This window comes from Geotrypetes seraphini, chromosome 10 (genome assembly GCF_902459505.1).
Source record: "Geotrypetes seraphini chromosome 10, aGeoSer1.1, whole genome shotgun sequence".
Taxonomy (NCBI): Eukaryota; Metazoa; Chordata; class Amphibia; order Gymnophiona; family Dermophiidae; genus Geotrypetes; species Geotrypetes seraphini.
Window position 1 is genome coordinate 145,834,554 of NC_047093.1, and position 26,930 is coordinate 145,861,483.

General features: G+C 43.1%; 1 protein-coding gene across 2 annotated transcripts in view; it reads left to right on the forward strand.

The window, feature by feature from the left end:
* Positions 1-3,400: 3,400 nt before the first annotated feature.
* The window catches only part of LOC117367711 (transient receptor potential cation channel subfamily M member 4-like), a 54,701-nt gene continuing 31,171 nt past the window's right edge, over positions 3,401-26,930 (forward strand). For both annotated transcript variants that reach the window (XR_004540827.1, XM_033960536.1), the window contains exons 1-7: positions 3,401-3,455; positions 14,838-14,905; positions 15,739-15,916; positions 16,222-16,402; positions 19,489-19,655; positions 19,966-20,143; positions 21,540-21,604. Coding sequence is in view for 1 of the 2 variants with exons in the window: in XM_033960536.1 (XP_033816427.1) it covers positions 3,435-3,455; positions 14,838-14,905; positions 15,739-15,916; positions 16,222-16,402; positions 19,489-19,655; positions 19,966-20,143; positions 21,540-21,604 (858 nt within the window). In the remaining variant the exon portion in view is untranslated. The remainder of the gene's footprint in view (positions 3,456-14,837; positions 14,906-15,738; positions 15,917-16,221; positions 16,403-19,488; positions 19,656-19,965; positions 20,144-21,539; positions 21,605-26,930) is intronic.

The window sequence follows — 26,930 nt, forward strand, 5'->3', positions numbered from 1 at the left end:
CAACTCCTCCAGCCCCTTAACCATTTTAGTCGCTCTTCTCTGGACCCTTTCGAGTAGTACCGTGTTCTTCTTCATGCACGGCGACCAGTGCTGGACGCAGTATTCCAAGTGAGGGATTACCATGGCCTGGTACAGCGGCATGATAACCTTCTCCGATCTTGATCATTCCCAGCATTCTGTTCGCACGTTTTGCCGCCGCCGCACATTGTGCGGATGGTTTCATTGATTTATCGACCAGTACTCCCAAGTCTCTTTCCTGGGGATTTCTCTGAGTACTGCACCGGATATCCTGACTTTGTGTATAAGATTTTTGTTACCGACATGCATCACCTTACACTTTGCCACATTAAACCTCATTTACCACGTCGCAGCCCATTTCTTGAGCATATTTATATCATGTTGCAAGTCTTCACAATCCTCCTGCGTCTTCACTACTCTAAATAACTTCATATCGTCTGAAAATTTAATCACCTCACTCGTCATATCAATTTCCAGGTCGTTTATAAATATGTTGAAGAGCATGGGTCCAAGCACCGAACCCTGCGGCACTCCACTCGTCACACTTTTCCAATCCAAGTATTGTCTATTTAACCCCACTCTCAGTTTCCTATCCACCAACCAGTTTTTAATCCATGTGAGTATTTCACCCTCGATTCCATGGCTCACAATTTTTCAAAGTAGTTGTAAAGGCGGAACTTTGTCGAACGCCTTCTGAAAATCCAGATATACAATATTGACTGGGTCACCCTTGTCTATCTGCCTGTTTACTCCCTCGAAGAAGTGCAGCAAGTTCATCAAGCAAGATCTTCTTTTGCTGGCTGGTCCTCATCAGATCGTGCCAGTCAAGGTGATCAATGATGCGGTCCTTTATAAGCGCCTCTACCATCTTTTCCGGTACCGAGGTCAGACTCACCAGTCTGTAGTTTCCTGGATCTCCCTTTGAACCTTTCTTGAAGTTTGGCGTAATATTCGCCACTTTCCAGTCTTCTGGAATCTTCCTTATTTGATCAACAGATTGGCTAATAAGTTGAAGCAGTTCAGCTATAGCCCCTTTCAATTCCTTGATTACCCTCAGATGGATGCCATCCGGTCCAGGGTATTTATCTTTTTTAAGCCTATCAATCTGCCGGCATACCTCTTCTAGACTGACCGTCAACCCTGTCAGTTTCCCGTCTTCATTTCCTGCGTATAACCTGTCAGCTTCCGGTATGTTGTGTATGTCCTCTTTGGTAAATACAGACGCAAAAAATGTGTTCAGTTTGTCGGCAATGCCTTTGTCCTCCTTTAGCACTCCCTTTATTCCATGGTCATTCAATGGCCCCAACGCTTCCTTCACAAGAATATATCAAAAGAACGGCTTGAAGTTTTTTGCCTCCTTGCTATTTTTTCGTCATACTCTCTTTTAGCCTCTCTTACTGCCTTATGGCACCTGCTTTGATGTTATTTGTGCTTTTCCAATTTTTGTCCATTTTTGACCTTTTCCATTCCTTAAACAAAGTCTTATTGTCTCTGATTGCTTCCTTCACCGCTACAGTGAGCCACGGCAGTTCCTTGTTCTTTTTTCTATTGGATCCCTTGTTGATACGCGGTATATATAGATTTTGCATCTCGGTGACTGTGTCCTTAAAAAGGGACCATGCTTGCTCTAGCGTTTTTACAGTGCTTATCCTCTTCTTCCCCACCATGAGTCTCATCCCTTCGTAATTCCCTTTTCGGAAGTTCAGTGCCTGTGTCCAGGTTAAAGCGGATCATATTGTGATCACTGTTTCCCAGCGTCCCTTCTACTCCTACACCTTGCGTCGGTCCTCGCATTCTATTAAGAATTAAAGTCCAGAATTACATTTCCTCTTGGATTGTCCTTGACAAGTTGTTCCAGGAAGCAATTGCCTATAGCATCTATGAACTTGGTCTCCCTACTGCAGCTGGAAGTGCCTAGGTTCCAGTCTATCCCCGGATAATTGAAGTCACCCATGATAACTGCGTTGCCTCCCTTACAGTTGAGTTTAATCTCATCCGTCATTTCTCCATCAATTTCTTCGGACTGTCCTGGGGATCGGTAGTAGATGCCGATCTTCGTTTCCAGGCCATTTGTTCCTGGAATTTTGACCCATAGAGACTCTACCTTATTTTTTGTTCCCGGCACAAAATCTGTTTTATTCTTCTGGGATCTTTCCAGGTACTTATGACCTGCATTGGCCACAGTTGGAAACAAGATTTATTTATTTATTTTAGTATTTATATACCACTTATAGCCTAAGCGGTTTGTATTCAGGTACTCAAGCATTTTCCCCTGTCTGTCCTGGTGGGTTCACATTCTATCTAAGGTACCTGGGATAATGGGGGATTAAATGACTTGCCCAGGGACACAAGGAACAGTGTGGGATTTGAGCCCACAACCTCAGGGTGCTGAGACTGTGGTTCTAACCGCTGTACTTTCAGTCTGTCCCAGTATGACAGCTCGTACGTTCTTAGGTGTCTGTGTTTGTGTACCTGCCTCTCTGAGTCTCACTGCTTGATCTGGGAGGGTTTCCTGGGCCCATGAGCTGCTGGGCCTGCTCCTCCTCTGTAACCTACAGAGAATGAATGAATGAATGATACATTGGCATTGATTAACTATCTGTATGAAGAGGATCCACCCAAGGCAGGTATAGTTTAACAAATAACTTACAATTTTGTTAACATAACAATAGTACTGTATAATGACCAAATATAAACATACACATACTGATGCTCACACACTCACATATAATAAAGCCACAAAGGACAATATAAATACAACAAAAGAGGAGTTTTATCTTAGCCAAAAAATGTATTGTTAAACATAATATCACTTACTCCTTCTCAAACACAGAGTAAGAGAGAGCAGGGGATTAGAACCCAGGCACAGAGCTGAGGTACAGGGACATAAAGTGACTCACCCCAGGGAGAGAGAGTCAGTGACAGAGCAGGGGATTAGAGCTGAAGCTCAGGGAGCTAAAGTGACACTTCCCTGAGGCTCACATACAGTCAGAGACGGAGCTGGGGATTAGAGCTCAGACACAAGGAGATAACGAGACTCCCCCCCCCCCCTCCAAGGTCACACATACAGTTGTAGAGAATCAGGGATTAGAGCTCAGGAACACTGAGTTAACGTCACTTCTGCCAGGCTCACACAGTTAATGGTAGAACCAAAGTTCAGTAACTTGCCCAGGTGCAAGCTGTCAGTTGTGGCTGTTGTATGAGGTAGTCGCTTTAATAATGGCTCACACCTTGCTGAACAGGTTCTGTCTAGGTGTGGCCCTGAAGTGATTGTGGGGGTGGGGAAGCAGGTCCAGGCTCCAGGTACAGCCCAGGGAAGTGAGAGGTGTGACTTTCAGGAAAGGAGCTAAGGCTCCTGGGATCCCTACAGACGTCGGAAGGGCAGAGAGCGGCCCAGGGAGCTGAGAGTTGCAGCCATGGCACTGGAGAAGGACCAGGTACCAGATTACGGGAACAGTAGCAGGACATAGACAGACCCTAGCTGGCAGTACTCGGTCCTTCTGCCTGAACTTGCAGAGGAGAAATGCCAGTATTTCAGGGGGAGGGGAGCTTGGAACTCAGCAAAGGTAGTTCTGGAGCATCATATTTTAAATGAGCCAAATGTATTGTAGCTGAGGCCTGCTCCCCTGCTGGCTCCAGTGGATTAATGCCAGAGGAGGGGCTCTAATGGGCACGGGAAGGAAGGGGGTCAGGCTGACCTGTAGCTTTTAGAGACATCTGCATGCAGCACATGCTTTTAGAGAACTCAGACTACCTTCAAAGACTGCTCTGGGCACTGGGGCTGATAGTGTGGATGTTACAAAGCACAGTACTTGCTTGCATGAAAGATGTGGTACAGAGGCACTCAGTTCTCCTGCACGGTCCCTGCTGTGTCATGGTGGGATGTGGTACAGATGCACTCGGTCCTCCTGCACAGCCCCTGTTCTCTCATGGTGGGATGTGGTACAGGGGCACTCGGTCCTTCTGCACGGTCCCTGCTGTGTCATAGTGAGATGTGATACAGGGGCACTCGGTCCTTCTGCACGGTCCCTGTTCTCTCATGGTGGGATGTGGTACCGGGGCACTCTGTCCTCCTGCATGGTCCCTGCTCTCTCCTGACTCTCAGTCCTTCCGCACAGTTCCTGCTGTCTCATGACAGGCTGTGATATAGTGACACTCAGTCCTTTTGCAAAGTCCCTGCTGTGTTATGGTGGGATGTGTTACAGGGGCACACAATCCTTCTGCAGAGTCCATTTTTGTCTCAGATCATGTGTGTCACCAGGGGCAGGTTGTGTTTTAGAAGTGCGAGGAAGGAACTGTGCACTACCAGGGAGGGGAAGGTTGTGTATAGCAGCACAGTGGTATTGCATATTCAGATTAGTTTCTGCCATAGAAAGAGAACATTTGCATCCAGTTACAGGGGAGCAGTCTCAATTACACGGTGACAAAATTCATCACCGTTCCCGTCCCCGCGGATAACCGCGGGAAATAATTCCATATCATTTTTTAGTGTCTATTTCAACCTCAGTCCTTCTACCCCAGCATTCTTCAAAGCAAAGCTTGTGGGTCAGTGGTTATGGCCATTCATACTCTGATTCTTCCCTCTCTCCTTAAAGAATGACATGAAGATGGTTTCCTGCAGTTATCCACGGGGACGGGGACGGGGGACGGTGATTAATTTTGTCACCGCGTCATTCTCTAAGTCTCACAGCAGTTAGTTCAGAGACTCTTATAGGTACAGTCAGTGAGGCACTGGAGAGTCTCTCCTGTTGCTAGAGTATTAGGTGGGCAGTCACATTGCAGGGATTCTTACTAGAGCAGTGGGCAGTCTTTCCCATCACCGCAGTGTCAGGCAACAGCGGCTGTTAATGGTAAAGTGAGGCAATGAGCAGTCTCTTCCCTCAGCACAGTGTCAGGAGAGCAGTCTCACTACAGAGGGTGCAGAGGCTCTTTTTGGTCCTTTGAGGCAGTGTGCAGTCTCTGCAGTGTCAGGGGAGCAGTCTCAATGCAGGGGGTGCAGGGCAATTCTTGTTCACCGTCCCAACCTGTGGAAGCCTTTAAGGGGCCTTGGGACCCAATGCAACAGCCCCTGTGGATGCTGTTTTGAGCACTACGAGTAAGTGGAAAGTCTTTTGCGTAGTTTTGTACCCTCAGGGCTGAGATACCGTGTGCAGAAAATAATATTAAATATTGAACTAAGGCCAGTACTGGGCAGACTTGCACGGTCTGTGTCTGTATATAGCCGTTTGGGGGAGGATGGGCTGGAGAGGGCTTCAATGGCTAGGAGGGTTTAGATGGGCTGGAGGAGGTTTTAACGGAGATTTCGGCAGTAGGAACCCAAGCGCAGTACCGGGTAGAGCTTTGGATTCTTACCCAGAAATAGCTAAGAAAACAAATTAAAAAATTTAAATTGAATCAGGTTGGGCAGACTGGATGGACTATTCGGGTCTTTATCTGCCGTAATCTACTATGTTATGTTACAAAGGAAACTTTACCTGTCTGAATTCATGTTCAAAGGGTCAACATTCAGAGGGGAATATCTGGATAACTGCTGTCCACGAAAAATTGCCAACACTATCTGGACATTGCTGGGGTATTTATTACCTAGGTAGAGCACAGGTGAAACTCAGTTAGCAGTGATATTCAGATGAATTTTTGTCCTAATTTTCTCCAGTCCACTCTCTGGACAGCCATGTAAATATCACCAATATATCTAGGCACTGACACTCAGTATCTGCATTTATTTAACTTTGGAGACTGAGAAGACTCTACTTAAAATTTTGGCCCTTTTACGTCAACAAATCCATTCCATTAAAGTCAATAGCTCCCCAACTTTAGCTGGGAGAAAATGGGTTCAAGCGAGCTTTCAAGTTTAGCTGTTAATAGGTAAAGTGCGATGGTAAAAATTTAGAAGAATCCAAGTGTATCAAGCAAGCCAAATACAAAACCCACACCCCAACACTAAGGGCCCTCAGAAAGGGAGACAATCAAAAGAGTTATATTGTGGGATCCGACATGGGCCGTGTTTCAGCGAGATATGCCTGTGTCAGAGGTCTATACAAATATAATGCAGAAACAAATATGTTAAAATGGCAAATTATTAAAATGTTACAATTATATGAACAAAAGTTGACAAATAGAGAGCACTAAGTTAATAGGAATACCTAAACTGAGAAATGGTACCCGAGTGACTTTCTATTTGCTAAATACACAATTGTAACTTGAGAGATGTGGGAAGAACTCTTTATGTCACCATCTGTCAACACTAATCAGTGCTGCCAACACTAATCAGCTGACTATAACAGATCCCCAAATTACAGGACCAAATCTCACCCCTCTGAGTAGAATACAGGTGCAGACTAGTGGTTAGAGCACTGGGCTTGATATTCAAATAACATTTCTGGAGCCATATGGCTCCAGAAAAAGGAGGACGGATTGAGACATCCAGGTTTTACTTCCATTGCTTTCAGTGGAAGTAAAACCTGGATGTCTCAATCCGTCCACCTTTTTCTGGAGCCATATGGTAACCCTACATTTGCCCAATGTATCATTTTTTTTAAAATTCATTATCATATTATTCACAAGTAATACAACTTGTTAAAGCAATACAGAGTCATAGTCCATCATGTAAAAAAACCCAAAAACCAAGAAATATCCACATTCCTATCAGAAGTAAAACAAATTATTATTATTATTTTTTAATCTTTATTCATTTTTAAACTCACAATAAGTGTAACATAAAATACATACATTTTATACTTTAACATCACTTAATATATTATCAAATTCTAACTTGCGTCAATTATCCCCCCTCCCTTATACCCAACAATTATTCATAAGTGAAAGAAATCATAAAATATTCCCACCCACCCCCACCCCACCCTGGATGTTTATGAACAAAAGGAAAAAAAAATTAATATTTATTCTATGCAGTAATTTCAATCTTTACAGTATCTTGTTAAGTAAAACAAATTCTTAATGGATATAACTCCTTCCTAGACCTCAATTTAGAGGAACGATCTGAATTACAGGGAGATAATCAAAGTAAAATTACAAAATATAAGAAAAAAGAAAAAGACTTGATATGTGTACCCCCCAGAATTTAATTTTTAGAGCTAGACTCTTCACCTCTAATTAACCCCTTAAGGTCCAAAAAGGATCTTAGATGATCAGGTGCATAAAAAACATATTTTAAACCCATATACTTAATTATGCACTTACAAGGATACGCTAAAGTAAAAGTCGCCCCCAACTTCTTTGTATCTTCTCACATTGCTAAAAATAGCTTATGCCTTTCTTGTGTTGGTTTTGTAACATAATGATATAGCCACAGAAAGGTATACCTATTTTCTTAAAGAATAACCTCATAATTGAATTGAGATCTTTCTCAAATATAAAATTTACAATTAATGTAGCTCTATCCTTTACATCGGTAAAATAATTTTCCAAAACTGCTGTTACATTTTGAAAGTCAATATCAAAATAAAAACTACAAGGGCAGCATCTATGAGACAGACTTAGGTTTTTTTGCTGTATAGAGCTTTTTGGACCCCAGTTCGTTTACAGAAGTTGGATAGCTCTAGGTCCAATAGATGCTGGCATTGTGGTTTAGAAGCTGGGACATTAGACCATTTAATATTTTTCTGTCCCTATATAAACGCCTTTTGGAAGTTAATTTGGTCCCAAATTAATTCATTGTTAGAAAATCATGTTGCCCTTTCATATGATACTATGTTCATATGGTACATCTATGAGATTCAAAAGCCCAATTTCTGCAAATAATAATAAACTTTTATTAATATTGACAGGGGTTGCCATTCAGCAGATTACTGGAAATTGGAAAGATTATACTAAACTTAATTATACTTTTTGGTGGAATTCAGTATGTCATATTTATAAAATGGAGAGGGTGCTTGCCATGCAACAAAGAAATTATCATAAGTTTAAAAAGATTTGGGGGCCATTGATTATTTATTCTAATGATCAGACATCTTAAACACCTTAGTATTAGATAAGATATAAGGGGGGTGGGAGTGGGAAAGATAATAATTGATAATTGTTTATTATTAATATATGGGTGGGTGGGAAGGGATTCTTTTATATTTATATATTTTAAGGCGTATAAGTAAGTTTGTCAAGTGATTAGTTAAAATGTTTCTGATTGACTATTATACACTTGTTGTAATATTTGAAAATGATTAAAGATTTTTTTTTTTTAAAAAAGAAAGTCAATATCAGCTGGTAAATTTTCAGAAACAGGTAATTCTTCTGAGCCACTATTTCTTTTTGGTGTTGGTAAAGAAATTTTTTGAAAACATCAATCGGCGACATAGAAAAAAGTTTAGGACAATTCAGTACTCTCAAATTGAGACGACGATTGTAATTTTCAATCATTTCTATCTTGCGTGAAAGAGTGGTTTGGTCTCTAATTATAGTAGTAATGGAATTTTTCAAGGGAATAGTCCTATTTAACTTTTTCAATGCTTGAGGTAAAGGAGTCTACTTTAGTTACCAATGCTTGAATATCTGAAACAGTTTTCCCCACCTTCTCTTCCATTCTCCTTATGGATATCCAGAAGGATATCCAGAGTGTTAACAGGAGATTTTGCTGAGGCTTTGGCTCCCTCCACTGGACAGAGTGGTGCAGAGATCGTAGGCGATGAGAAGGATGTCTCCAATTCCAAAGGCTTGAGTGCTCCCTCGCTTAGAGCCGACGTGGAGGTCTGCCACCACTGGGAAGTCCAAGGGTCAGTGGTGTTCCATGGCTCAAAGAAACACTGAAGTGTTTGTTGCGTCAGTGAAGAAATAAGGGCCTCTTAGTATTGGGCATGTTGGTAACTTCTCTAGGAAGCATAACATAATATATTTTTGAAGAGCGCAGCCGGGCTGCCACTGCTATACATCCACCATCTTGGATTGTTCATCAGTTGAAAAAAATGGAAGCCCCATGTATCATTTTAACCAAGGAAACCCAATCCCCCTCTTTGAATCCAACCTACACTTGTCCACTGTTCTGAGCCATGTCAGTTTACCCCCAGAAATACGTATTTCTGCTGGTGGTAGCCCTGGGTCTCAACTAACCCCCAATGATAGCAGCAGGTGAGGTGTATGAAGGAGATTTGGGGAGGGGGGAGCACAGGATAGATTCTGGGCTTAGTCCTGATTTCACTTGGAAAAGGCAGCAGGGATTTAAATTCAAAAGCTACAACTAGCCTGGATCATGAGTCCTCCATCTGACCGCTGCTTCTGGTTCTGGCACAGTATTTGGTTGTTTTGCTTTCCTGGAGAGCTGGCATGCCTCTCATAAGCATAAGAGACACACTCCAGGATGCACTTGGCCCCAGGCTCTTTTGCCACAATCTGGATTAAGTTACCTGCATCATCCACAGATATAAGGCAGGAAGTAATAGGGGCAGAGATACCAGATAATGACTTCAATGGCTGTTTCTGGCTTCTCAGCTCCCCTCAGAGGATGAAGGATCTGTGCCACTTCTTTTAAAACTGTGTCTCACACCCTTGTACAGCCTGAGCAGAGAGCAAGTCTCCTTTCTGCAATGCCCCTAAGGCACTTTAATTTTGGAGTCTGCATTGCTACAGGTGATGTTCAGATTTCTGAACATTTTCTGGGAATATTGATGACCCAAGAGACAGGGTGTGCCCTAGGCTTTCTCTCTTCTCAGAGCTGGAAGCAGTCGGAAGGTGAGGGCCAGACCCACTAACCTATTGTCACACTGAACAGAGACCTTGGGGTAATAGTGTGTGGTCATCCCAAGGAGCCAGGAGGAAGCTTAGCTGTGCAGAGAGTGTAGGAATGGATACAGTAAACACATACACACAGTCTAAGAGTCGGGATGGAGGCACTGCCAATGGCTAGCTCCGAGTCCCTTTTATTATGTTTCTATGCACATGACATCATAGTAACTCCCTCGTTTACACATCTATTGATTGGTGGATACAAAGGTACATGCTTTTACATTGGTGGAAACACAGGTACATGTTTTTACATGTGATCACCTGCCCTTTGCCTCGTGCTTTATCTCGTGATCACCCTCCAACTCAACACTTAGGCAAGGACCTGATTAACACGTGGACAGAACCTGAGTCTTTGCACGTATGCAATGCAATACCTGTCAGCTGATGTCCTTTCCAAATAAGGACAGCTTAGATAAGATAAGGGTTAATATGTGACAGATAAGGGGAATGATTCAGTATTCTGTCACAAGGTGCTAACATTTCCCCTTGCTTTAGAATGGCTAGTGGCAAGAGGGAATGAGGAATAATTCATAATTCTTACACAGGGGCGGAGAAATCAGTGTGCCGATCTCGCCCTGTTTCAGAATGGCGTTCCTACAAGAGGGAGGCATAACTGCAGGGGAAAGAGGTGTAATATCCCTGAACATGTCAGTGAGGTTTTACCTATTATAAGAGTCAACTTTTCAGAGCAATTGAGGAAGTAGCGGAGTCTGCTGAATGGTGGGGGTAAATGGGGACACTCCAGCACCCACTGCTTCGAATCCAGTGTCGAGTCCTAATGAGCTTCACGTGGTCCTGTGTGAATATTCCTGCACTAGGCAGCTCCGCTTCCCTCTCAGTCTGTTTTTGTCCATTAGTGCAGTGGTTAACTCGTTTTCAGGATAGCCCTAATCTAATCTAATCTTCCATTTGTGAGTGGCACATACCTATACAGGCTCAAGGCGACAGATCAAAGAGGAAGGGGAAAGAAGAAAGGGAAGAGGACATGGAGAGATAAGAGGAGCGACTTAGATGTAAGGGATGCTATACAGAAACTGAGATAGTTTGTTGTCAAAAAGGTAGTGTAGTTTGTCTCTTTCCTGATAGCTTCTGGCAGGTCATTCCAGATTTTTACATCCAGATAGGCCAGCATAGAGTGGAAAACTCGTTTGTAGTGGAGGTGTTTTGTGGATGGCAAGTTTATTTGGACTCTGTTAAGGATTCTTTTTGATGTCAACCAAACATTAGAGAATAATTGGATGAGAGGGGCTACTGAGCTTCCATATAGGATCTGGTGTAGAATACATGAAGATTTGAAGATTATTTGGGACTAGTGTTTAAGCCCGTTAGATTAACGGATGCTAGAATAGATGTCCAGACTTAACAGTTAAAAAAATTTACTGAAAACTTACCTTGGCAGCTGTCTGTCTTTCTTTCTGTCTGTCTCTCTGGCCCCTGTCTGTCTGTCATTCTTTCTTTCTTTCTCTCCTTGGCCGCTGTCTGTCTTGTCTGTCTGTTTTGGGGATTTTTCTCTCTCTCGCCTTGGTTGCTGGCTGTCTGTCTTTCTCTCTGTCTGTGTCTCTGGTCCCCTGTCTGTCTGTCATTCTTTCTTTTTCTCTCTCTCCTTGGCTGCTGTCTTTCTTTCTGTCTGTCTCTCTGGCCCCCGTCTGTCATTCTTTCTTTCTCCTTGGCTGCTGTCTGTCAGTCTTGGTTTTTTTTTTTCTTTCTCTCTCCTTGGCCGCTGTCTGTCTTTATTTTCTTTTTCTCTCTCTCTCTCTTCTTGGCTGCAGGCTGTCTGTCTGTCTTTCTTTCTGTCTGTCTTTCTGGCCCCCTGTCTGTTTGTCTTTCTTTCTGTCTGTCTCTCTACCTGGCCCCCTGTCTTTCTTTCTGTCTGTCTCTCTCCCTGGCCCCCTGCCTGCCTGTATTTCTCTGTCTCTTTGTGGCCCCCTTCTGTCTTCCCCCCAGAGCAAAGCATGATTGCTGTCTGCCCCCCCAGCACACCCCTCCCCCCCAAAGCAGCCCCCTTTCCCTCTTCCCTGAGCAGTAGCAGTTTTTTTAGCAGCATGGCAATTTTTACCTTGTAACAGCGGCTGGACACCCTCCTGCCATTCCTCTAAACCAGGGGTGCCCAATAGGTCGATCGCAATCGACCGGTAGATCGCCAAGGCAAAGTGAGTCGATCGCGGAGCCCATCCCGGGCTCTGTGATAGACTCACTTTATTTTGGCAATCTACCGGGCCGATCAGCCTTCCTCTCTCCGAAGTCAATTCTGCCGTCGAAGAGGAAGTTCTGGCCAGCCAATCATTGCGTGGCTGGGCCGGAACTTCCTTTCCAACGGCAGAATTGACGTCGGGGAGAGGAATGCTGGTCGGCCCGACGCAGGGAAGCAGGGATAGCTTGAGACTGTGGCGGTAGCAGCTTTGGGACCTGTTATTGGATTGCGGCGGCGGCGGCTTGGGGGCCTGTTCCTCAATGGTAGTGGCAGTGGCAGTGGCTTAGGGGAGGGCAGGGAGAAAGAAAGAAAGAGGGCAGGCAGGGAGACAGAAGGAAAGAAGAGAAACGGAAAAAAAGAAAGGAGGCATGAAGAGAGAAAAAAAGAAAGGGAGGCAGGGAGAAAGAAAGTGTAGGGAGAGAGGAAGAAAATGTTGGGGGAGGAAATGAGGTCTGCAGGAGAGGAAGCATACAGGCTGAAAGAAGGGAAGAAAGATTGGATGCACAGTCAGAAGAAGAAAGTGCAATCAGAGACTCATGAAATCACCAGACAACAAAGGTAGGAAAAATGATTTTATTTTAAATTTAGTGATCAAAATATCTGAATTTATATCTGCTGTCTATATTTTACACTATGGTCCCCTTTTACTAAACTGCAATAGTGGTTTTTAGCGCAGGGAGCTTATGAGCTTCGAGAGCAGCGCTGGGCATTCAGCGCAACTCCCTGCGCTAAAAACTGCTATCATTGTTTAGTAAAAAGGGAGGGGGTGTATTTGTCTATTTTTATATGGTTGTTACTGAGGTGACAGTACATAGAGTCATCTGCTTTGACCTCTTTGGAAAAATCCTGGAATAGGAATGATAATTAACATTTTCTATGCGTACAGTGTGCTTTGTGGGTTTTTTTAAATTTTATTGTTGGTAGATCATTTTGACTTGGTCATTTTAAAAGTAGCTCGCAAGTCCAAAAAGTGTGGGCACCCCTGCTCTAAGCTAACAGGAGACAAATCGTCACCGCAACCACCACCCTCCTGCCGTTCCTCTAGGCGCCAGGTAACAGGACACAAACCGCAGCTAACAGGGGACAAACTGCCGGCGCCATTGAAATAGCTGCACACGCCTCAAGCCGCTGCATGTGCCGCAAGTAGAATACGGCCATGAAGGCACACCTCATGGCGGCAGGAATCACACCATTGCAAAAGCGCATGCGCGGGTAAGGGTTTTATTAGAGTAGATGATATTGGGAACCAATGTAGTTGCCTGATGAAGGTTGTAATTGAGACAAATTTCTTTAATTTGTAGATTAGTCTAATGGCTATGTTCTGGATGAGTTGTAGTTTGTGGATAAGAGCGATGTTGATGCCAAGGTAGGTGGAGTTGCAGTAGTCCAGTTGGGGTAGGACCATCATCTGAACGATCAGAGCAAAGTGGTGTGGGTGGAAGTATGGTCTTGTGAGTCACAGTTGACATATCTCAAAGTCCCTCCTTGAGGGCCGCAATCCAGTCGGGTTTTCAGGATTTCCCCAATGAATATGCATTGAAAGCAGTGCATGCGCATAGATCTCATGCATATTCATTGGGGAAATCCTGTAAACCTGACTGGATTGCAGCCCTCAAGGAGAGATTTTGAGACCCCTGGTGTAGATGGTCTTTTTCCGCAGGTTAGATATTTGTGGTTCCATTGTGAGAGTGTCGTCTAAAATGTAGCCTAGCACCTTGGTGGATTTTTCCAATATGAGAGTGATGCCTGATGAAAGGTATGTTAGGTATGAATATGCATGAAAGAGATTTGCATTCAATGAAGATGATAGGAGTGCAGACCTGACCATGCATATTCATTAGGGCTATCTCAAAAACCCAACTGGTTAGTGGTCCTCCAGGACAGGGTTGGGGCCCACTGCATTAGTGAGTTGTTGTCGATCCTTTGGAGAGGAAATCAGGTGGGAAAGGGTGGCTGCATTTCCTTGCTGTCTATTACAGGTAAGCAAAGGTAAGCACACTATAGAGCAAATTCAAAGCTGAGGGTTGCTGTGTCAAACAGTCTTAGTTGAGCAAGATGGGAATGAAAGGAGGGTGGCCACAGGAAGGCGCAAATCAGATAACAATTCTACTGAGCAAACAGGTTACATGCCTGAAGTGAAAATTTTGCAAGAAGGTGAATGAAGAATGTAGCTGCTTTACAGAGGTAGGGAGGGTGATCTGAGGTTGGTGATGGAAGCTGCCTCTGCAATGGGCATTGACTCTGCCCAAAGGTAGCACTCACAAATCCAAGCCCAGAGTATGCGCTTAGTGGCTGCTGTACTGGAGCTGTTTGGACTGGATGTGACAGTCTCGATCTCTTGCATGGATCCTTCATGCCTTAAAGGTAATAAAGTGGGGGATGTATGAGTCCAAGGTGTGGAATTTCTTCTGCTTGGACGCATACATCCCCCACAAGGACTAGTGAATGTGGAACTCGGGTTTAACTGGAGTCCGGGGAACTAATCAGTGGGAGAAAGAGGCATAATGGACCAAGGTTCTGTTTCAACAATTCTAGCCACAAGGAACATGGTTCTCCAAGTGAGGACCTTGAGAAGAGCTTGTTCCAAAGGTTCAGAGGGGGACTAAGAAAAGAGGAAAGCTGAGTCTACTCTAGAGGCATGAGTTGAGGAATACCCACCCATGCACAGGGGATCTGGCTTAGTGGGTTCATCAGAAGACTTCAGATGTTGTACAACTGTATCTCCTCTTCTTGTCTGTGAGTAAAAACAGTCACAATACTAAATACCTTCTGGGGCAGACTGGACGAACCATTTTAATCTTCATTTTGTTATCACTTTAATACATTGAGTTCTAAGGATGCATTATCGCCTTCTCTCCAAAGATCAACTCAAGTACCCCTCTCTGTCTCTTTACAGAGCTGGATTCCCAAGGTGTTCAAAAAGAAGACCTGCACTACCTTCATTGAGACCACAGAGGAAAATGGGTAAGGCAGTCCTGCGTGCTCTTTGATTCCCTTCCTATCCACCTTTCAAACTCTCTCCATCCCTTCTGATTTCTCCATATCTCTTTCTCTCCATCTCTCTTGTATCTCTCTCTCCTTACTTCAGTTCATTTTTCTATCCTATCTTCCTGTGCAAATGCTCTGAGTGGATTGCAGAAATATCAAATTCTGATTCACATAACTTTATTGGCATAAGAATATAAGAATTACCATACTGGGACAGACCGAAGGTCCATCACGCCCAGTCTCCTGTTTCCAACAGTAATTAACCCAGGTCCCAAGTACCAGGCAGAAATCCAAAGAATAGCAACATTCCAGAGCTGAGATTATGATGTCATAATGCCTCATTCTACCAATGCCTTAAGAGCCAACCTCATCAGTGATGTCACAATGGCTTCATTTTTGTATACTAGGCTCACATAAGAACATAAGAGCTGCCATACTGTGATAGACGGACCGAAGGTCCATTAAGCCCAGTATCCTTTTTCCAACAGTGGCTAAACCAGGTCCCAAATACCTAGCTAGAACCCAAGTAGTAAAAAAGATTTTATGCTGCTTATCCTAGGAATAAGCAGTGGATTTTCCTAAGTTCATCTTAATAATGGTGTATAGACTTTTCTTTTAGGAAATTATCCAAACCTTTTTAAAATCGTGCTAAGCTAACTGCTTTTACCACATTTTCTGGCAGTAAATTCTAGAGTTTAATTTTACATATTGAGTGCAGAAATATTTTCTGAAGATGTATGTTGCATGAAAAAACTCAGGCTGATTCTGCTCTCATTAAACTACACCGCTTTCTCTCTGGGACCATGCAGCGGAGTGCAAGTGTGCCAGTGTGGGAGCCCCAGATATGCTCACGTGTCTGTGGCAGTGGAAGATAACTTCGGGGCTGCTATCGTCAGTAAGTGGAATTCAAATGAGCATACCACCGAGGAGCCCACAGATGCCTACGGGGTTGTGGAATTTGTAGGAGCAGGAAAGAAACACAGCAAGGTGAGGGTGTGGAGTGATGAAGTAAAATCGTACTTCATTGTGTGACCTTTGTCATACGCCACAGCCAAACAGCAAAAGCCACACACGTTACGTCGTATCCCACAGAATAGCAGTGTCCAACTACTCCTCCCCCCACCTCCATCGTATCCCACAGAGGAACAGTACCAGATGTCAACTGGTGTCCCCTAGTCTTGAGTCGGGGATGAAAAATGAGGAACTGATATTTCTTAGAGACAGACCCATGTCCTGCCCACTTGCCTTTGTGTGTTGCTATTCTAACCCATCTTTCTATTCTCATCCTGCAGTTCATTCGCCTTTCAAATGAGACGGATTCTGCTGTGGTCTACAAACTCATCACCCAGCATTGGGGTATACCTCCCCCTAATTTGGTTGTGTCAGTACTAGGGGGAGTGGGTGAGGAAAACATACGCTCTTGGCTGAAGGATATTCTTCGCAAGGGGCTGGTTAAAGCTGCGCAGAGCACAGGTCAGTGGCTTGAAAGAGGGGAGAAATGGGGAAGGACTTATTCTCTTTTGGAATCTTGTTGTATGTGGACCAAGCATGGATGTGTTTCCACCAATCTGTGCATGGTGAGGTGGGGGATGGTGGCATCTGAATCCCTAGACCTTCATCTTGAAGAATTCATATCTCTGCCAATTGATATACAGGTTGAGCTGCTACTCAACAACTTTTAGACAAAGTAGCTCCAATTCAATGTCAAAATTTTGCCCACATTAACATGAAAAAGTCTCCATGGTTTACGCCAGAACTTATCATACTATGCTGACAGGTCCGTTCGCTCGAGCGACGTCGGCAGTATCATCATTCTATTCTAAATCTCTTCAAAGAAAAAGCCTCACACTACAAAATTGCCATCCAAGAAAGCAAAAAAATCTTATTATAACAAGAAAATCATTGCGGCCAAAAACTTGTCTGCCCTATATCCCATTGTGAAATCGCTCACCTCCAATGGAAATAAGGAAGAAACAGTCTCTGCTTCCATTCCCCTAGCACAAGATTTATCTAATTACTTTGCACAAAAAATTACTTCTGTCCGTAACAATTTACTTTCGCAAAATTTAGCAACGCTTGCTAGTTCACCAGACAAGCCCAATTCCATTTCTTTCAGCTCATTCACCAATTTCAATACCCCCTCATTATCCCAAATCCAAAGAATTATCCAAACCATCAACACTTCAAGCAACCGCTCTGATTCTTTGCCACCTTTTCTACTTAAAAAACACTTCTCCATCTTCAGACCTTTTATCCAAAGTTTAATAGGAACCAGCCTGTCTGTCCTCTGACACTATGCAAAAACAATGGAAGTTAGCCAGCATCAAGCCGATCTTGAAACAACCTTCAGTCTCAACTCTAGACAGTTGCAATTTTTGCCTAATAGCTACCATCCCTTTTCTCGCTAAAGTCACTGAAAAGATTATTTTTAATCAGCTCACTTCTTTCTTGGAATAAACAAACACAATCCATCCCAACCAAACCAGTTTCAGACCACATCACTCCACAGAGCTCTCGCTGCTAGGTCTTGTCACAACTATCCGGAATTACATCGATCAAAGAAAATAAGTCCTCTTGATATCATTAGATTTGACTGCTGTGTTCGATACTATCGATCATTCAATTCTCCTTAACCACCTCAAGAAGAGGAGACTTAAAGGGGATATGATAGAGATTTACAAGATCATGAAGGGCATAGAGAGAGTAGAGAGGGACAGATTCTTCAAACCTTTGAATAATAAAAGAACAAGAGGGCATTCAGAAAAGTTGAAAGGGGACAGATTCAAAACGAATACTAGGAAGTTCTTCTTTACCCAACATGTGGTGGACACCTGGAATGCCCTTCCAGAGAGTGTAATAGGGCAGAGTATGGTACTGGGGTTCAAGAAAGGATTGGACAATTTCCTGCTGGAAAAGGGGATAGAGGGGTATAGATAGAGGATTACTGCACAGGTCCTGGACCTGTTGGGCCACTGCGTGAGCGGACTGCTGGGCACGATGGACCTCAAGTCTGACTCAGCAGAGGCATTGCTTATGTTCTTATGTTCTTAAACTTCTTCGAAAGGCAATACCAGGTTTGCCTTCCAACATCCTCATCAGAATCTTACGCTCAAGACTCAGGCTCCATTCTATCACCAATGTTATTCAATCTCTTTCTTTCGCCTCTGCTTACTATCACACAATCCATTGGCTTTACTATCTTTGATACATGGATGATATTTAATTCATTCATCTTATTCAATCAGACAACCCCGCGCAAATTCAGGAAATCAACCAAAAATTACCCTCATTAGTAATTGGCTATCTCAAAATTTACTCGCCCTTAATATTGACAAAACAAAGGCCATGCTTTTTCCAACTAAAGAAAATGAAACGTTGAAATCCCAATTATGCATTTCTTCCACTCCAATCCAACTGGTACCGACTATTAAACTTTTAGGTGTAATTATTGACAATACTCTTTCGTTCGAAGCCCAAATCAGCTCTGTTGTGCAAAAATGTTTCTTTAAACTAAGGATGATACGCTCTATTTCATCTCTTCTAGACCTAAATCTCTCAATATTCTAATCCATTCTTTAGTCATTTCCAGATTAGACTATTGTAATTCCCTCTATCAGGGAATCACTCAAAAACAGATCAGGAGATTACAAATAATTCAAAATACAACTATTAAAATAATCTTTAAAGCAAAAAAATTTGACCATGTTTCCCCTCTTCTTAAAAAAGCTCATTGGTTACCCATCACTCGCTGAACCTCATTCAAAACTCTTTCACTAACTTTCAAAGTTCAACACAATCACTTCCCCATGTTCATTGACAGGCTTTTAATCCCTTACGAATCCTCAAGGTCACTGAGATCATCTCAGCAACATCTTCTAACTATTCCCTCAATCCAACAGCTTTTCTACAATACAACACACAAAACCATTTACTCGGTAGTTGCGTTATGGAATGCTTTTCACCTTACCTTAAGGCAAGAAACTAGTTTGAATAACTTTAAAATAAATCTTAAAACATTTCTCTTTAAAGACTCCTATGAGATTTACGATTGATAATGAAAAAACAACAACAAAAGATAAAATCAAAGATGCTTCCTCCAGTCAACTCCCTTCCCTGATGTTTTTCCTGTACCTTTCCTTTTTATTTTTAATATTTTATCCTTACCCTTTTTCTCTTCATTTCATTTTTTGTCTCAATAATTACTTTTAGTTTTGTTTGTCTTTTCCTCCATTTTTTTATTAATTATTTTTAATACAGTAAAGTTGTAAACCGCTTTGGAAAGTAAAAGCGGTATATCAAGACATAATAAACTTGAAACTTGAATATTTCCTTATATATTAGGGAGTGCTGGAGGAGGATGAAAGGGAAGGGACAGAAATGAGACAGGGGAGCAGGTCAAAGATTAAACAGTCCCTGCAAAAAGATGGAGAGGGGGTTCTGTGGTACTTCTCCCAACCCTCATCCTGCTCTCCAGTCCTGATGCTGAGGGCTAGTGATAATGGGATGTCTCATTCCTTGGCAGTCTCTTTTTCCCACATTCTTTCCTCTTTTGGTTGCAGGTGCTTGGATCATGACCAAAGGGCTACAAGTTGGTATAGGGAAGTATGTTGGAGAAGCGGTCCGGGATCATGCCACAGCTAGCACCAACTCCAGGATCAAAGTGGTGGCCATGGGGATTGCACCGTGGGGTGTTGTGAGCAAACGGGAGAAATTAATCAACCCTAAGGTAAGGCTGTAAACCCACAGTGCTGTAAAGCTGTAAACCCACAGTCCCTTTTGCACTGACAGGTCTGAAACTAGTGCTGCAGACTCACTGGATGAATAAACAGGTGAACAGGGGATGAAGTAAGGATTCTGTTTGGAACCTTGTGGGGTCAAATCCTACCCTGGGCATCTATCCTTCCCCCATAGACATTAGAAATGTCTGTGACTGGAGGATGAGAGTCGTGAGGACTAGGGCAGTGTCTTTATGTGCTTTAGGGAAAATTTGCAGTCATCTGTCGATTCTAATTATGAAATGTGATCTCTCTCATTAGGGCTCATTTCCTGCCAGATATTACATGGAAAACAAAGGTGGACCCTACTATTCCTTGGATAATAACTACTCTGCCTTCCTGCTGGTGGACGATGGGACAGAACAGCGCATGGGAGGGGAGAGAGTTTTCCGTGCTCGGCTAGAGGAGCATATCTCACACCAGAAGATAGGCATCGGAGGTGAGCTGGCATCAGGGTCCTGCCTGGGTACTCCAGCAACACAGCCATGAGAAAGGGGAGGAAGGGGTAATAAAGAGAGAGAGATAAAGAGAAAGATATCGAGGTTGGCAAGGCAATATAGACCCAGGGAGATAGAGGAAAGGGCTGAAACTATAGGGTGAGAGAGAGTCAGTAATGAGACAGAACTGCAGTAATTTTCTTAGAAGTTGTGAATGCAAGTTTCTTCCTGTACTTTATTGTTGCACCTATTGTGTTTTGCTGCTGTTGCTGCTCCTGTGTTATTCCTACTGCTGATCTGCCATTTTTCTGTTTTTTGGATTTACCCATACAGGGTCTCTGCATTGTTTCTATGGTTTATGCTCTTTTGCTGTTTTTATGATACTGATGGCCACTGTTGGAAACAGGATACTGGGCCTGATGGACCTATGGTCTTTGTTGTTTTTGTTTGCTGCTGTTGTGGTTTTGCTGCTGATGTATTTCACCACTTGGTTTGCTGTTGCAGTTTATTTGGCTGTGTTTTTGCATTTCTCATTGTTACTGTCTTACATAACATAAGAACATAAGTAGTGCCTCTGCTGGGTCAGACCAGAGGTCCATCGTGCCCAGCAGTCCGCTCACGCAGTAGCCCTTCAGGTCCAGGACCTGTATAGTAATCCTCTATCTAAATCCTTCTAATCCCTTTTCCTTCACAAAATTATCCAGTCCCTTCTTGAACCCAAATACCGTACTCTGTCCTATCACACCCTCTGGAAGTGCATTCCAGGTGTCCACCACCCTTTGGGTGAAGAAGAACTTCTTAGCATTGGTTCTGAATCTGTCCCCTCTTAATTTTTCCAAATGCCCTCTCGTTCTTGTAGTTTTTGGAAGTTTGAAGAATCTGTCCCTCTCCACTTTCTCTATGCCCTTCATGATCTTGTAAGTCTCTATCATGTCCCCTCTAAGCCTCCACTTTTCCAGGGAAAAGAGCCCCAGTTTCGCTAATCTTTCAGCATATGAAAAGTTTTCCATACCTTTTATCAATCATGTCGCTCTTTTCTGAACCCTCCAGATGCAGGCACACCATCGCCCGATACAACGGCAGGATAACTTCTTTCATTCTGGTTGTAATACCTTTCTTGATAATACCTAGCATTCTATTTGCCTTCTTCTATTTGCGCACTGTGCTGATGGTTTCATTGTCTTGTCCACTATTACCCCCAAGTCCTTCTCTAGGGTACTTTCACCCATTACCAGTCCTCCCATCGTATAGCTGTACTTCAGGTTTCTGTTTCCTACGTGCAAGACTTTACATTTCTGTCTTGGTTTGCTTCTGCTGCTGTTGCTCTACATTGGCATTTTCCTTGTTGTCATCACTTGCTTCTGATGCTGGGTTTCATCAGTATTCTATGTTTTATAGGGAAGGGAAGTATTGAGATCCCAGTACTGTGTATGCTGATTGCAGGAGAAGCCCAGATGGTGACGGTAAGATGGGTAAACACAGAGAAGCAGATTCAGCAGTACATACTTTATTGACTCTTTAGTCTGCCTGCTCAAACAGTGTTCGAGACAGCTTATTATTCAGATACAATAAGTCCTTACCTCAGTGGGTGTGTAATCTAACTGAATCGGTTATTGAGAGTTCTTTCTACTTAAAAACAAGCCTAATTCCCTAGAAGGAGGCTGGATAACAGAATGTTTTTTTGCTCCAGCAATTGGGAAAAAAGCAGGTGTGGTAATCCTGATTAATAAGATGATATCTGCTAAGTTTGATAACTTTCGGGCTGATCCTATGGGTAGATGGCTCTATGTTAATATGACTTTGGGAAATGATACCCTGACGCTTTTCAATATTTATGCACCAAATACAAATCAGGCGGAATTCTTTAAGAAACTCCAACAAGTAATTTTTTCACTCGCTACGCCTAATTTAATCGTAGTTGGAGATTTTAATGCTGTAATAGATCCAATCATGGATAATCAACCAAGTAGACAATTGAAATCTTTAGGTCTTGATAATTTCATCAACAATTGTAGTTTAAAAGATATTTGGCGGATTTTTTATTTTAATGCTTGGGAATTTACATTTTGTTCCCTAGTTCATAAATCTTTTTCAAGAATTGACTATTTTTTTGTTTCAGATCATTTAATTTAACAGATCACAAAAGCTAACATAGATCCTATCATTTTGACAGATCATGTGGGAATTTGGATTGAATATCAGTTTACTAAAGAGGATTCCCAGAGACCTGTTTGGATGTTCAATAATACACTGTTTGCAGACTCAAACTTTCTAGAGGAAATTCAAATACAAGAAAAGGAGTTTTTTCAACTCAATGCCTCGGAGGAGATCCCTTTGGAAACTATATGGGATGCTTTTAAGGCAACCTTAAAAGGGCAGATTATATCCTATTCGGCACATGTTATGAAGTTACTTAGAATGGAGTTTGCTATTTTGGAAAAAATGATTTCTAATTTAGAATCAAAATTGGCTTTAAAATGGAATCCAGAAATTTTAACTGCCCTAATGAAGGCTAAATATAAACATAATGAGATTTGCTTACAATTGGCTAGGAAAGATTTGTTTTGTCAGCAGGAAACTTGAATAAAGCGGGATGAGTGTTGGCTAACTATCTTAAAGCTAAAAAGAGAAGAGGAAAGATTGTGGTCATTAAAGATGAAAAAGGCACAATTTATACCCACATAAATAATGTTTTAAACCAATTTTTAATTTATTATAAAGTTTTATATTCTTCTGAGCTATATTTAAATAAAGAAAATAATTGAAGAGATTTTTTAATACAATTCTTGGGTCCAAAATTCCAGAGCATGTAAAAGAAAATCTTGAAGCGCCTATATCTTCTACAGAGATTCAGTCAGCATTGAAGTCTCTCAGAGCTGGGTCCACTCTGGGTAGTGATGGATTTACAGTAGAGTTCTACAAATCTTTTCAAAGTTTACTGTTACCTCATCTTTTTCAATTATATCAATCACAACTGGCGAAAGGTCAGATATCAGGTACTATGGCAGAAGCTCTCACTATTGTTTTGCCAAAGCCAAACAGAGATCCCATATTGGTTTCAAACTATAGGCCCATTTCTTTAATTAATGTGGATGGAAACATTTTGGCTAAACTATTGGCTCAGAGATTAGGTAAGGCTCTCCCTTATATTACTGGAATGCACCAAACGGGTTTTGTTGCTCAAAGACATTCTGCAAATAATACTAGATTGGTACTTCATATGCTTAATTTAGCAAAAACAATAGATGATCCGGCCTTCTGTTTCCTTGGATGCAGAGAAGGCCTTTGATCGAGTAGAATGGACTTTTATGTATCAAGCAATGGATTGGTTTGGGATAGGCTCCGTATTTATCCAAATGATTCAAACCTTGTATAGTTCCCCCTCAGCTATATTATATATTAATTAGTCTTTAAGAATAGATGTGTGTGTCTGTCTTTCTTTCTCTCTCTCTCTCTCTCTCCTTGGCAGTTATCTGTCTGTCTTTTTTTTTTTTTTTTAGCACACCCCTCCTCCTAAAGTAGCCCCCTTTCCCTCTCTCCCTGGCCCCCTGTTGTGTCATGCCTGCCTGCTCTATGGCCCCCTTCTGTTCCCCCCTCCCAGAGCAAAGCATGATTGCTGGCTACCCCTCCAGCACACCCATTCCCCCCCAAAGCAGGTTCCTTTCCCTCTACCCCTGGCCCCCTGTTGTGCCATGCCTGCCTGCTCCATGGCCCCCTTCTGTTCCAGCCCTCCCAGAGCAAAGCATGTTTGCTGTCTGTCCACAGCACACCCCTCCCCCAAAGCAGCTCCCTTTCCCCCTCCCCCTGGCCCGAGTGAGTGGTTAGAGCTATAGCCTCAGCACCCTGAGGTTGTGGGTTCAAATCCCACGCTGCCCCTTGTGACCCTGGGTAAGTCACTTAATCCCCCCATTGCCCCAGGTACATTAGTTTTTTTTAATTTATTTATTCAATTTTCTATGCCATTCTCCCAAGGGAGCTCAGAACAGTTTACATTAATATATTCATAGATTGTAAGCCCACCAGGACAGATAGGGAAAATACCCTCTCCTGCCCATCTCCTGCCCCTCAGCATCATTAAATGGAATATAAGACATCGAATTAACAAACGGATGGACAGAGGAGACCCCATAGACATCATATACCTTGATTTCCAAAAAGCCTTTGACAAGGTGCCTCACGAACGTCTACTCCGGAAACTGAAGAACCATGGAGTGGACGGAGACGTACATAGATGGATCAGAAACTGGTTGGCGGGTAGGAAACAGAGGGTAGGGGTGAAAGGCCACTACTCGGACTGGATGAGGGTCACGAGTGGTGTTCCGCAGGGCTCAGTGCTCGGGCCGCTGCTATTTAATATATTCATAAATGATCTAGAAACAGGCACGAAGTGTGAGATAATAAAATTTGCGGACGATACAAAACTATTTAGTGGAGCTGGGACTAAAGAGGAATGTGAAGAATTGCAAAGGGACTTGAACAAATTGGGGGAATGGGCGGCGAGATGGCAGATGAAGTTCAACGTTGAGAAATGTAAAGTATTGCATGTTGGAAACAGAAACCCGAGGTACAACTATACGATGGGAGGGATATTATTGAATGAGAGTAACCAAGAAAGGGACTTGGGGGTAATGGTGGACATGACAATGAAGCCGACGGCACATTGCGCAACAGCCGCTAAGAAAGCAAATAGAATGCTAGGCATAATCAAGAAGGGTATTACAACAAGGACAAAAGAAGTTATCCTGCCATTGTATCGGGCGATGGTGCGCCCGCATCTGGAATACTGCGTCCAATATTGGTCTCCGTACCTTAGGAAGGATATGGCGTTACTCGAGAGGGTTCAGAGGAGAGCGACACGCTTGATAAAAGGGATGGAAAACCTCTCATACGCTGAGAGATTGGAGAAACTGGGTCTCTTTTCCCTGGAGAAGAGGAGACTTAGAGGGGATATGATAGAGACTTATAAGATCATGAAGGGCATAGAGAGAGTAGAGAAGGACAGATTCTTCAAACTTTCGAAAAATAAAAGAACAAGAGGACACTTGGAAAAGTTGAAAGGGGACAGATTTAAAACGAATGCTAGGAAGTTCTTCTTTACCCAACGAGTGGTGGACACCTGGAATGCGCTTCCAGAGGGCGTAATAGGGCAGAGTACAGTACAGGGGTTTAAGAAAGGATTGGACAATTTCCTGCTGGAAAAGGGGATAGAAGGGTATAGATAGAGGATTACTGCACAGGTCCTGGACCTGTTGGGCCACCGCGTGTGCGGACTGCTGGGCACGATGGACCTCTGGTCTGACCCAGCAGAGGCATTGCTTATGTTCTTATGACACTCCCCCCCCCACAAAAAAAAAATAAAAAAAATCTGCTATGGCTCAGTAACCCAACTAAGAATTACATTTCTTATATTGAAGCTGTTTGTCCTGGGATGGTGAGCTGGTAACATCCTAGGAGGGCTGGTCCTTAACACAGCTATCTGGTCTCAAGGATCCTTGCAAATTAAGCTCTGTATTGATGTCCCCTTGTGGCACTGGGATGTAACTCACGATCACTATCCTCCTTGCACTCTAACTTGTCCCAAGTTTTCCGGGTCCCTTAGTCCCTTGCCACCTCCCCTTTCCCGTGGTCTCGACAAACCTCTCGCCTCTAGCAGCAGCCGCAGCACTCTAAACATGCTGCTTCGCGGCCTTCTACTGCCATGTCATCAGGGACGCGGCAGAGCAAATCAGGGCAGTAGAAGGGCGCGAAGCAGCATGTGTAGAGTGCTGCAGCCGCTGCTAGAGGCTAGAGGTTTGTCGGGACCGCGGGAAGGGGGGGCGGCAAGGGACTAAGGGTAGCGACCAGGGAGGGTTGGACGGGGGTTCGGGTGCACCGGGGGGGAAGGGGGCGATGACGACGATCTGCCTTACACGGAAAGAACCCTATGCGCACACGCCTGAAACCGACTCCTCCTGGCAGCCGCGGATCCGCACCGCCACGTGGGCCTGAAACCGACAGCCGAGGGCGTCCTGGAGTCCTTTGTAGCGCATGTGCACTCTTGCCGCCACAGCCTGACAGATCAGGGATCAGGGAAGCACGCGGTGAGAGTGCACAGGCGCGCTTAGCATTTTATTATATAGATAATACGTTCTCGGAATGTTTTCGTTTAAAGAGGGAAGTTAGACAAGGATGTCCCTTATCTCCTTTGCTTTTTTTTTTTAAATAATATCTTTATTGGAGCAAACAGTATAGCCAAAGTGCAACAAATGCATGCTTTCCGAAGAAACTTTGCTTTTTGATATTGTTTTAGAACCCTTGTTGTTAGCATTCACAGCAGGCAGAGGAGATACAGGAATTCCATATGCAGGTCGAGATTATAAACTTTCGGCTTATGCAGATGATATATACTGCTTCATTTGAAGAATCCTGAATCAACCATCCCTCATTTACTGGATTGTTTTGGTAAATTTTCCGGATATAAGATAAATTGGAGTAAATCAGAGGTTCTTCCATTGAATGTACACTGTGTAAAAGGAATATTTGATCCATTCCCATTCTTTTGGAAGGAAGAGGGAATAAAATATTTAGGTATAATGATTCAAAAGACATTGAAAGATACAATTACAGTAAATGAAAGATCCTTATTGTTAAAGGTCAAAGAAATGTGTGAGCATTGGAATTCATTACATCTTTCTTGGAGGGGAGAGTCCAAACCATCAAAATGATGATTTTGCCTGTAATTTGTTACCAAATGAGTATGTTACCAATTTATTTTCACAAGAAAAGACCAAAAAAAAAAAATTAAATGGT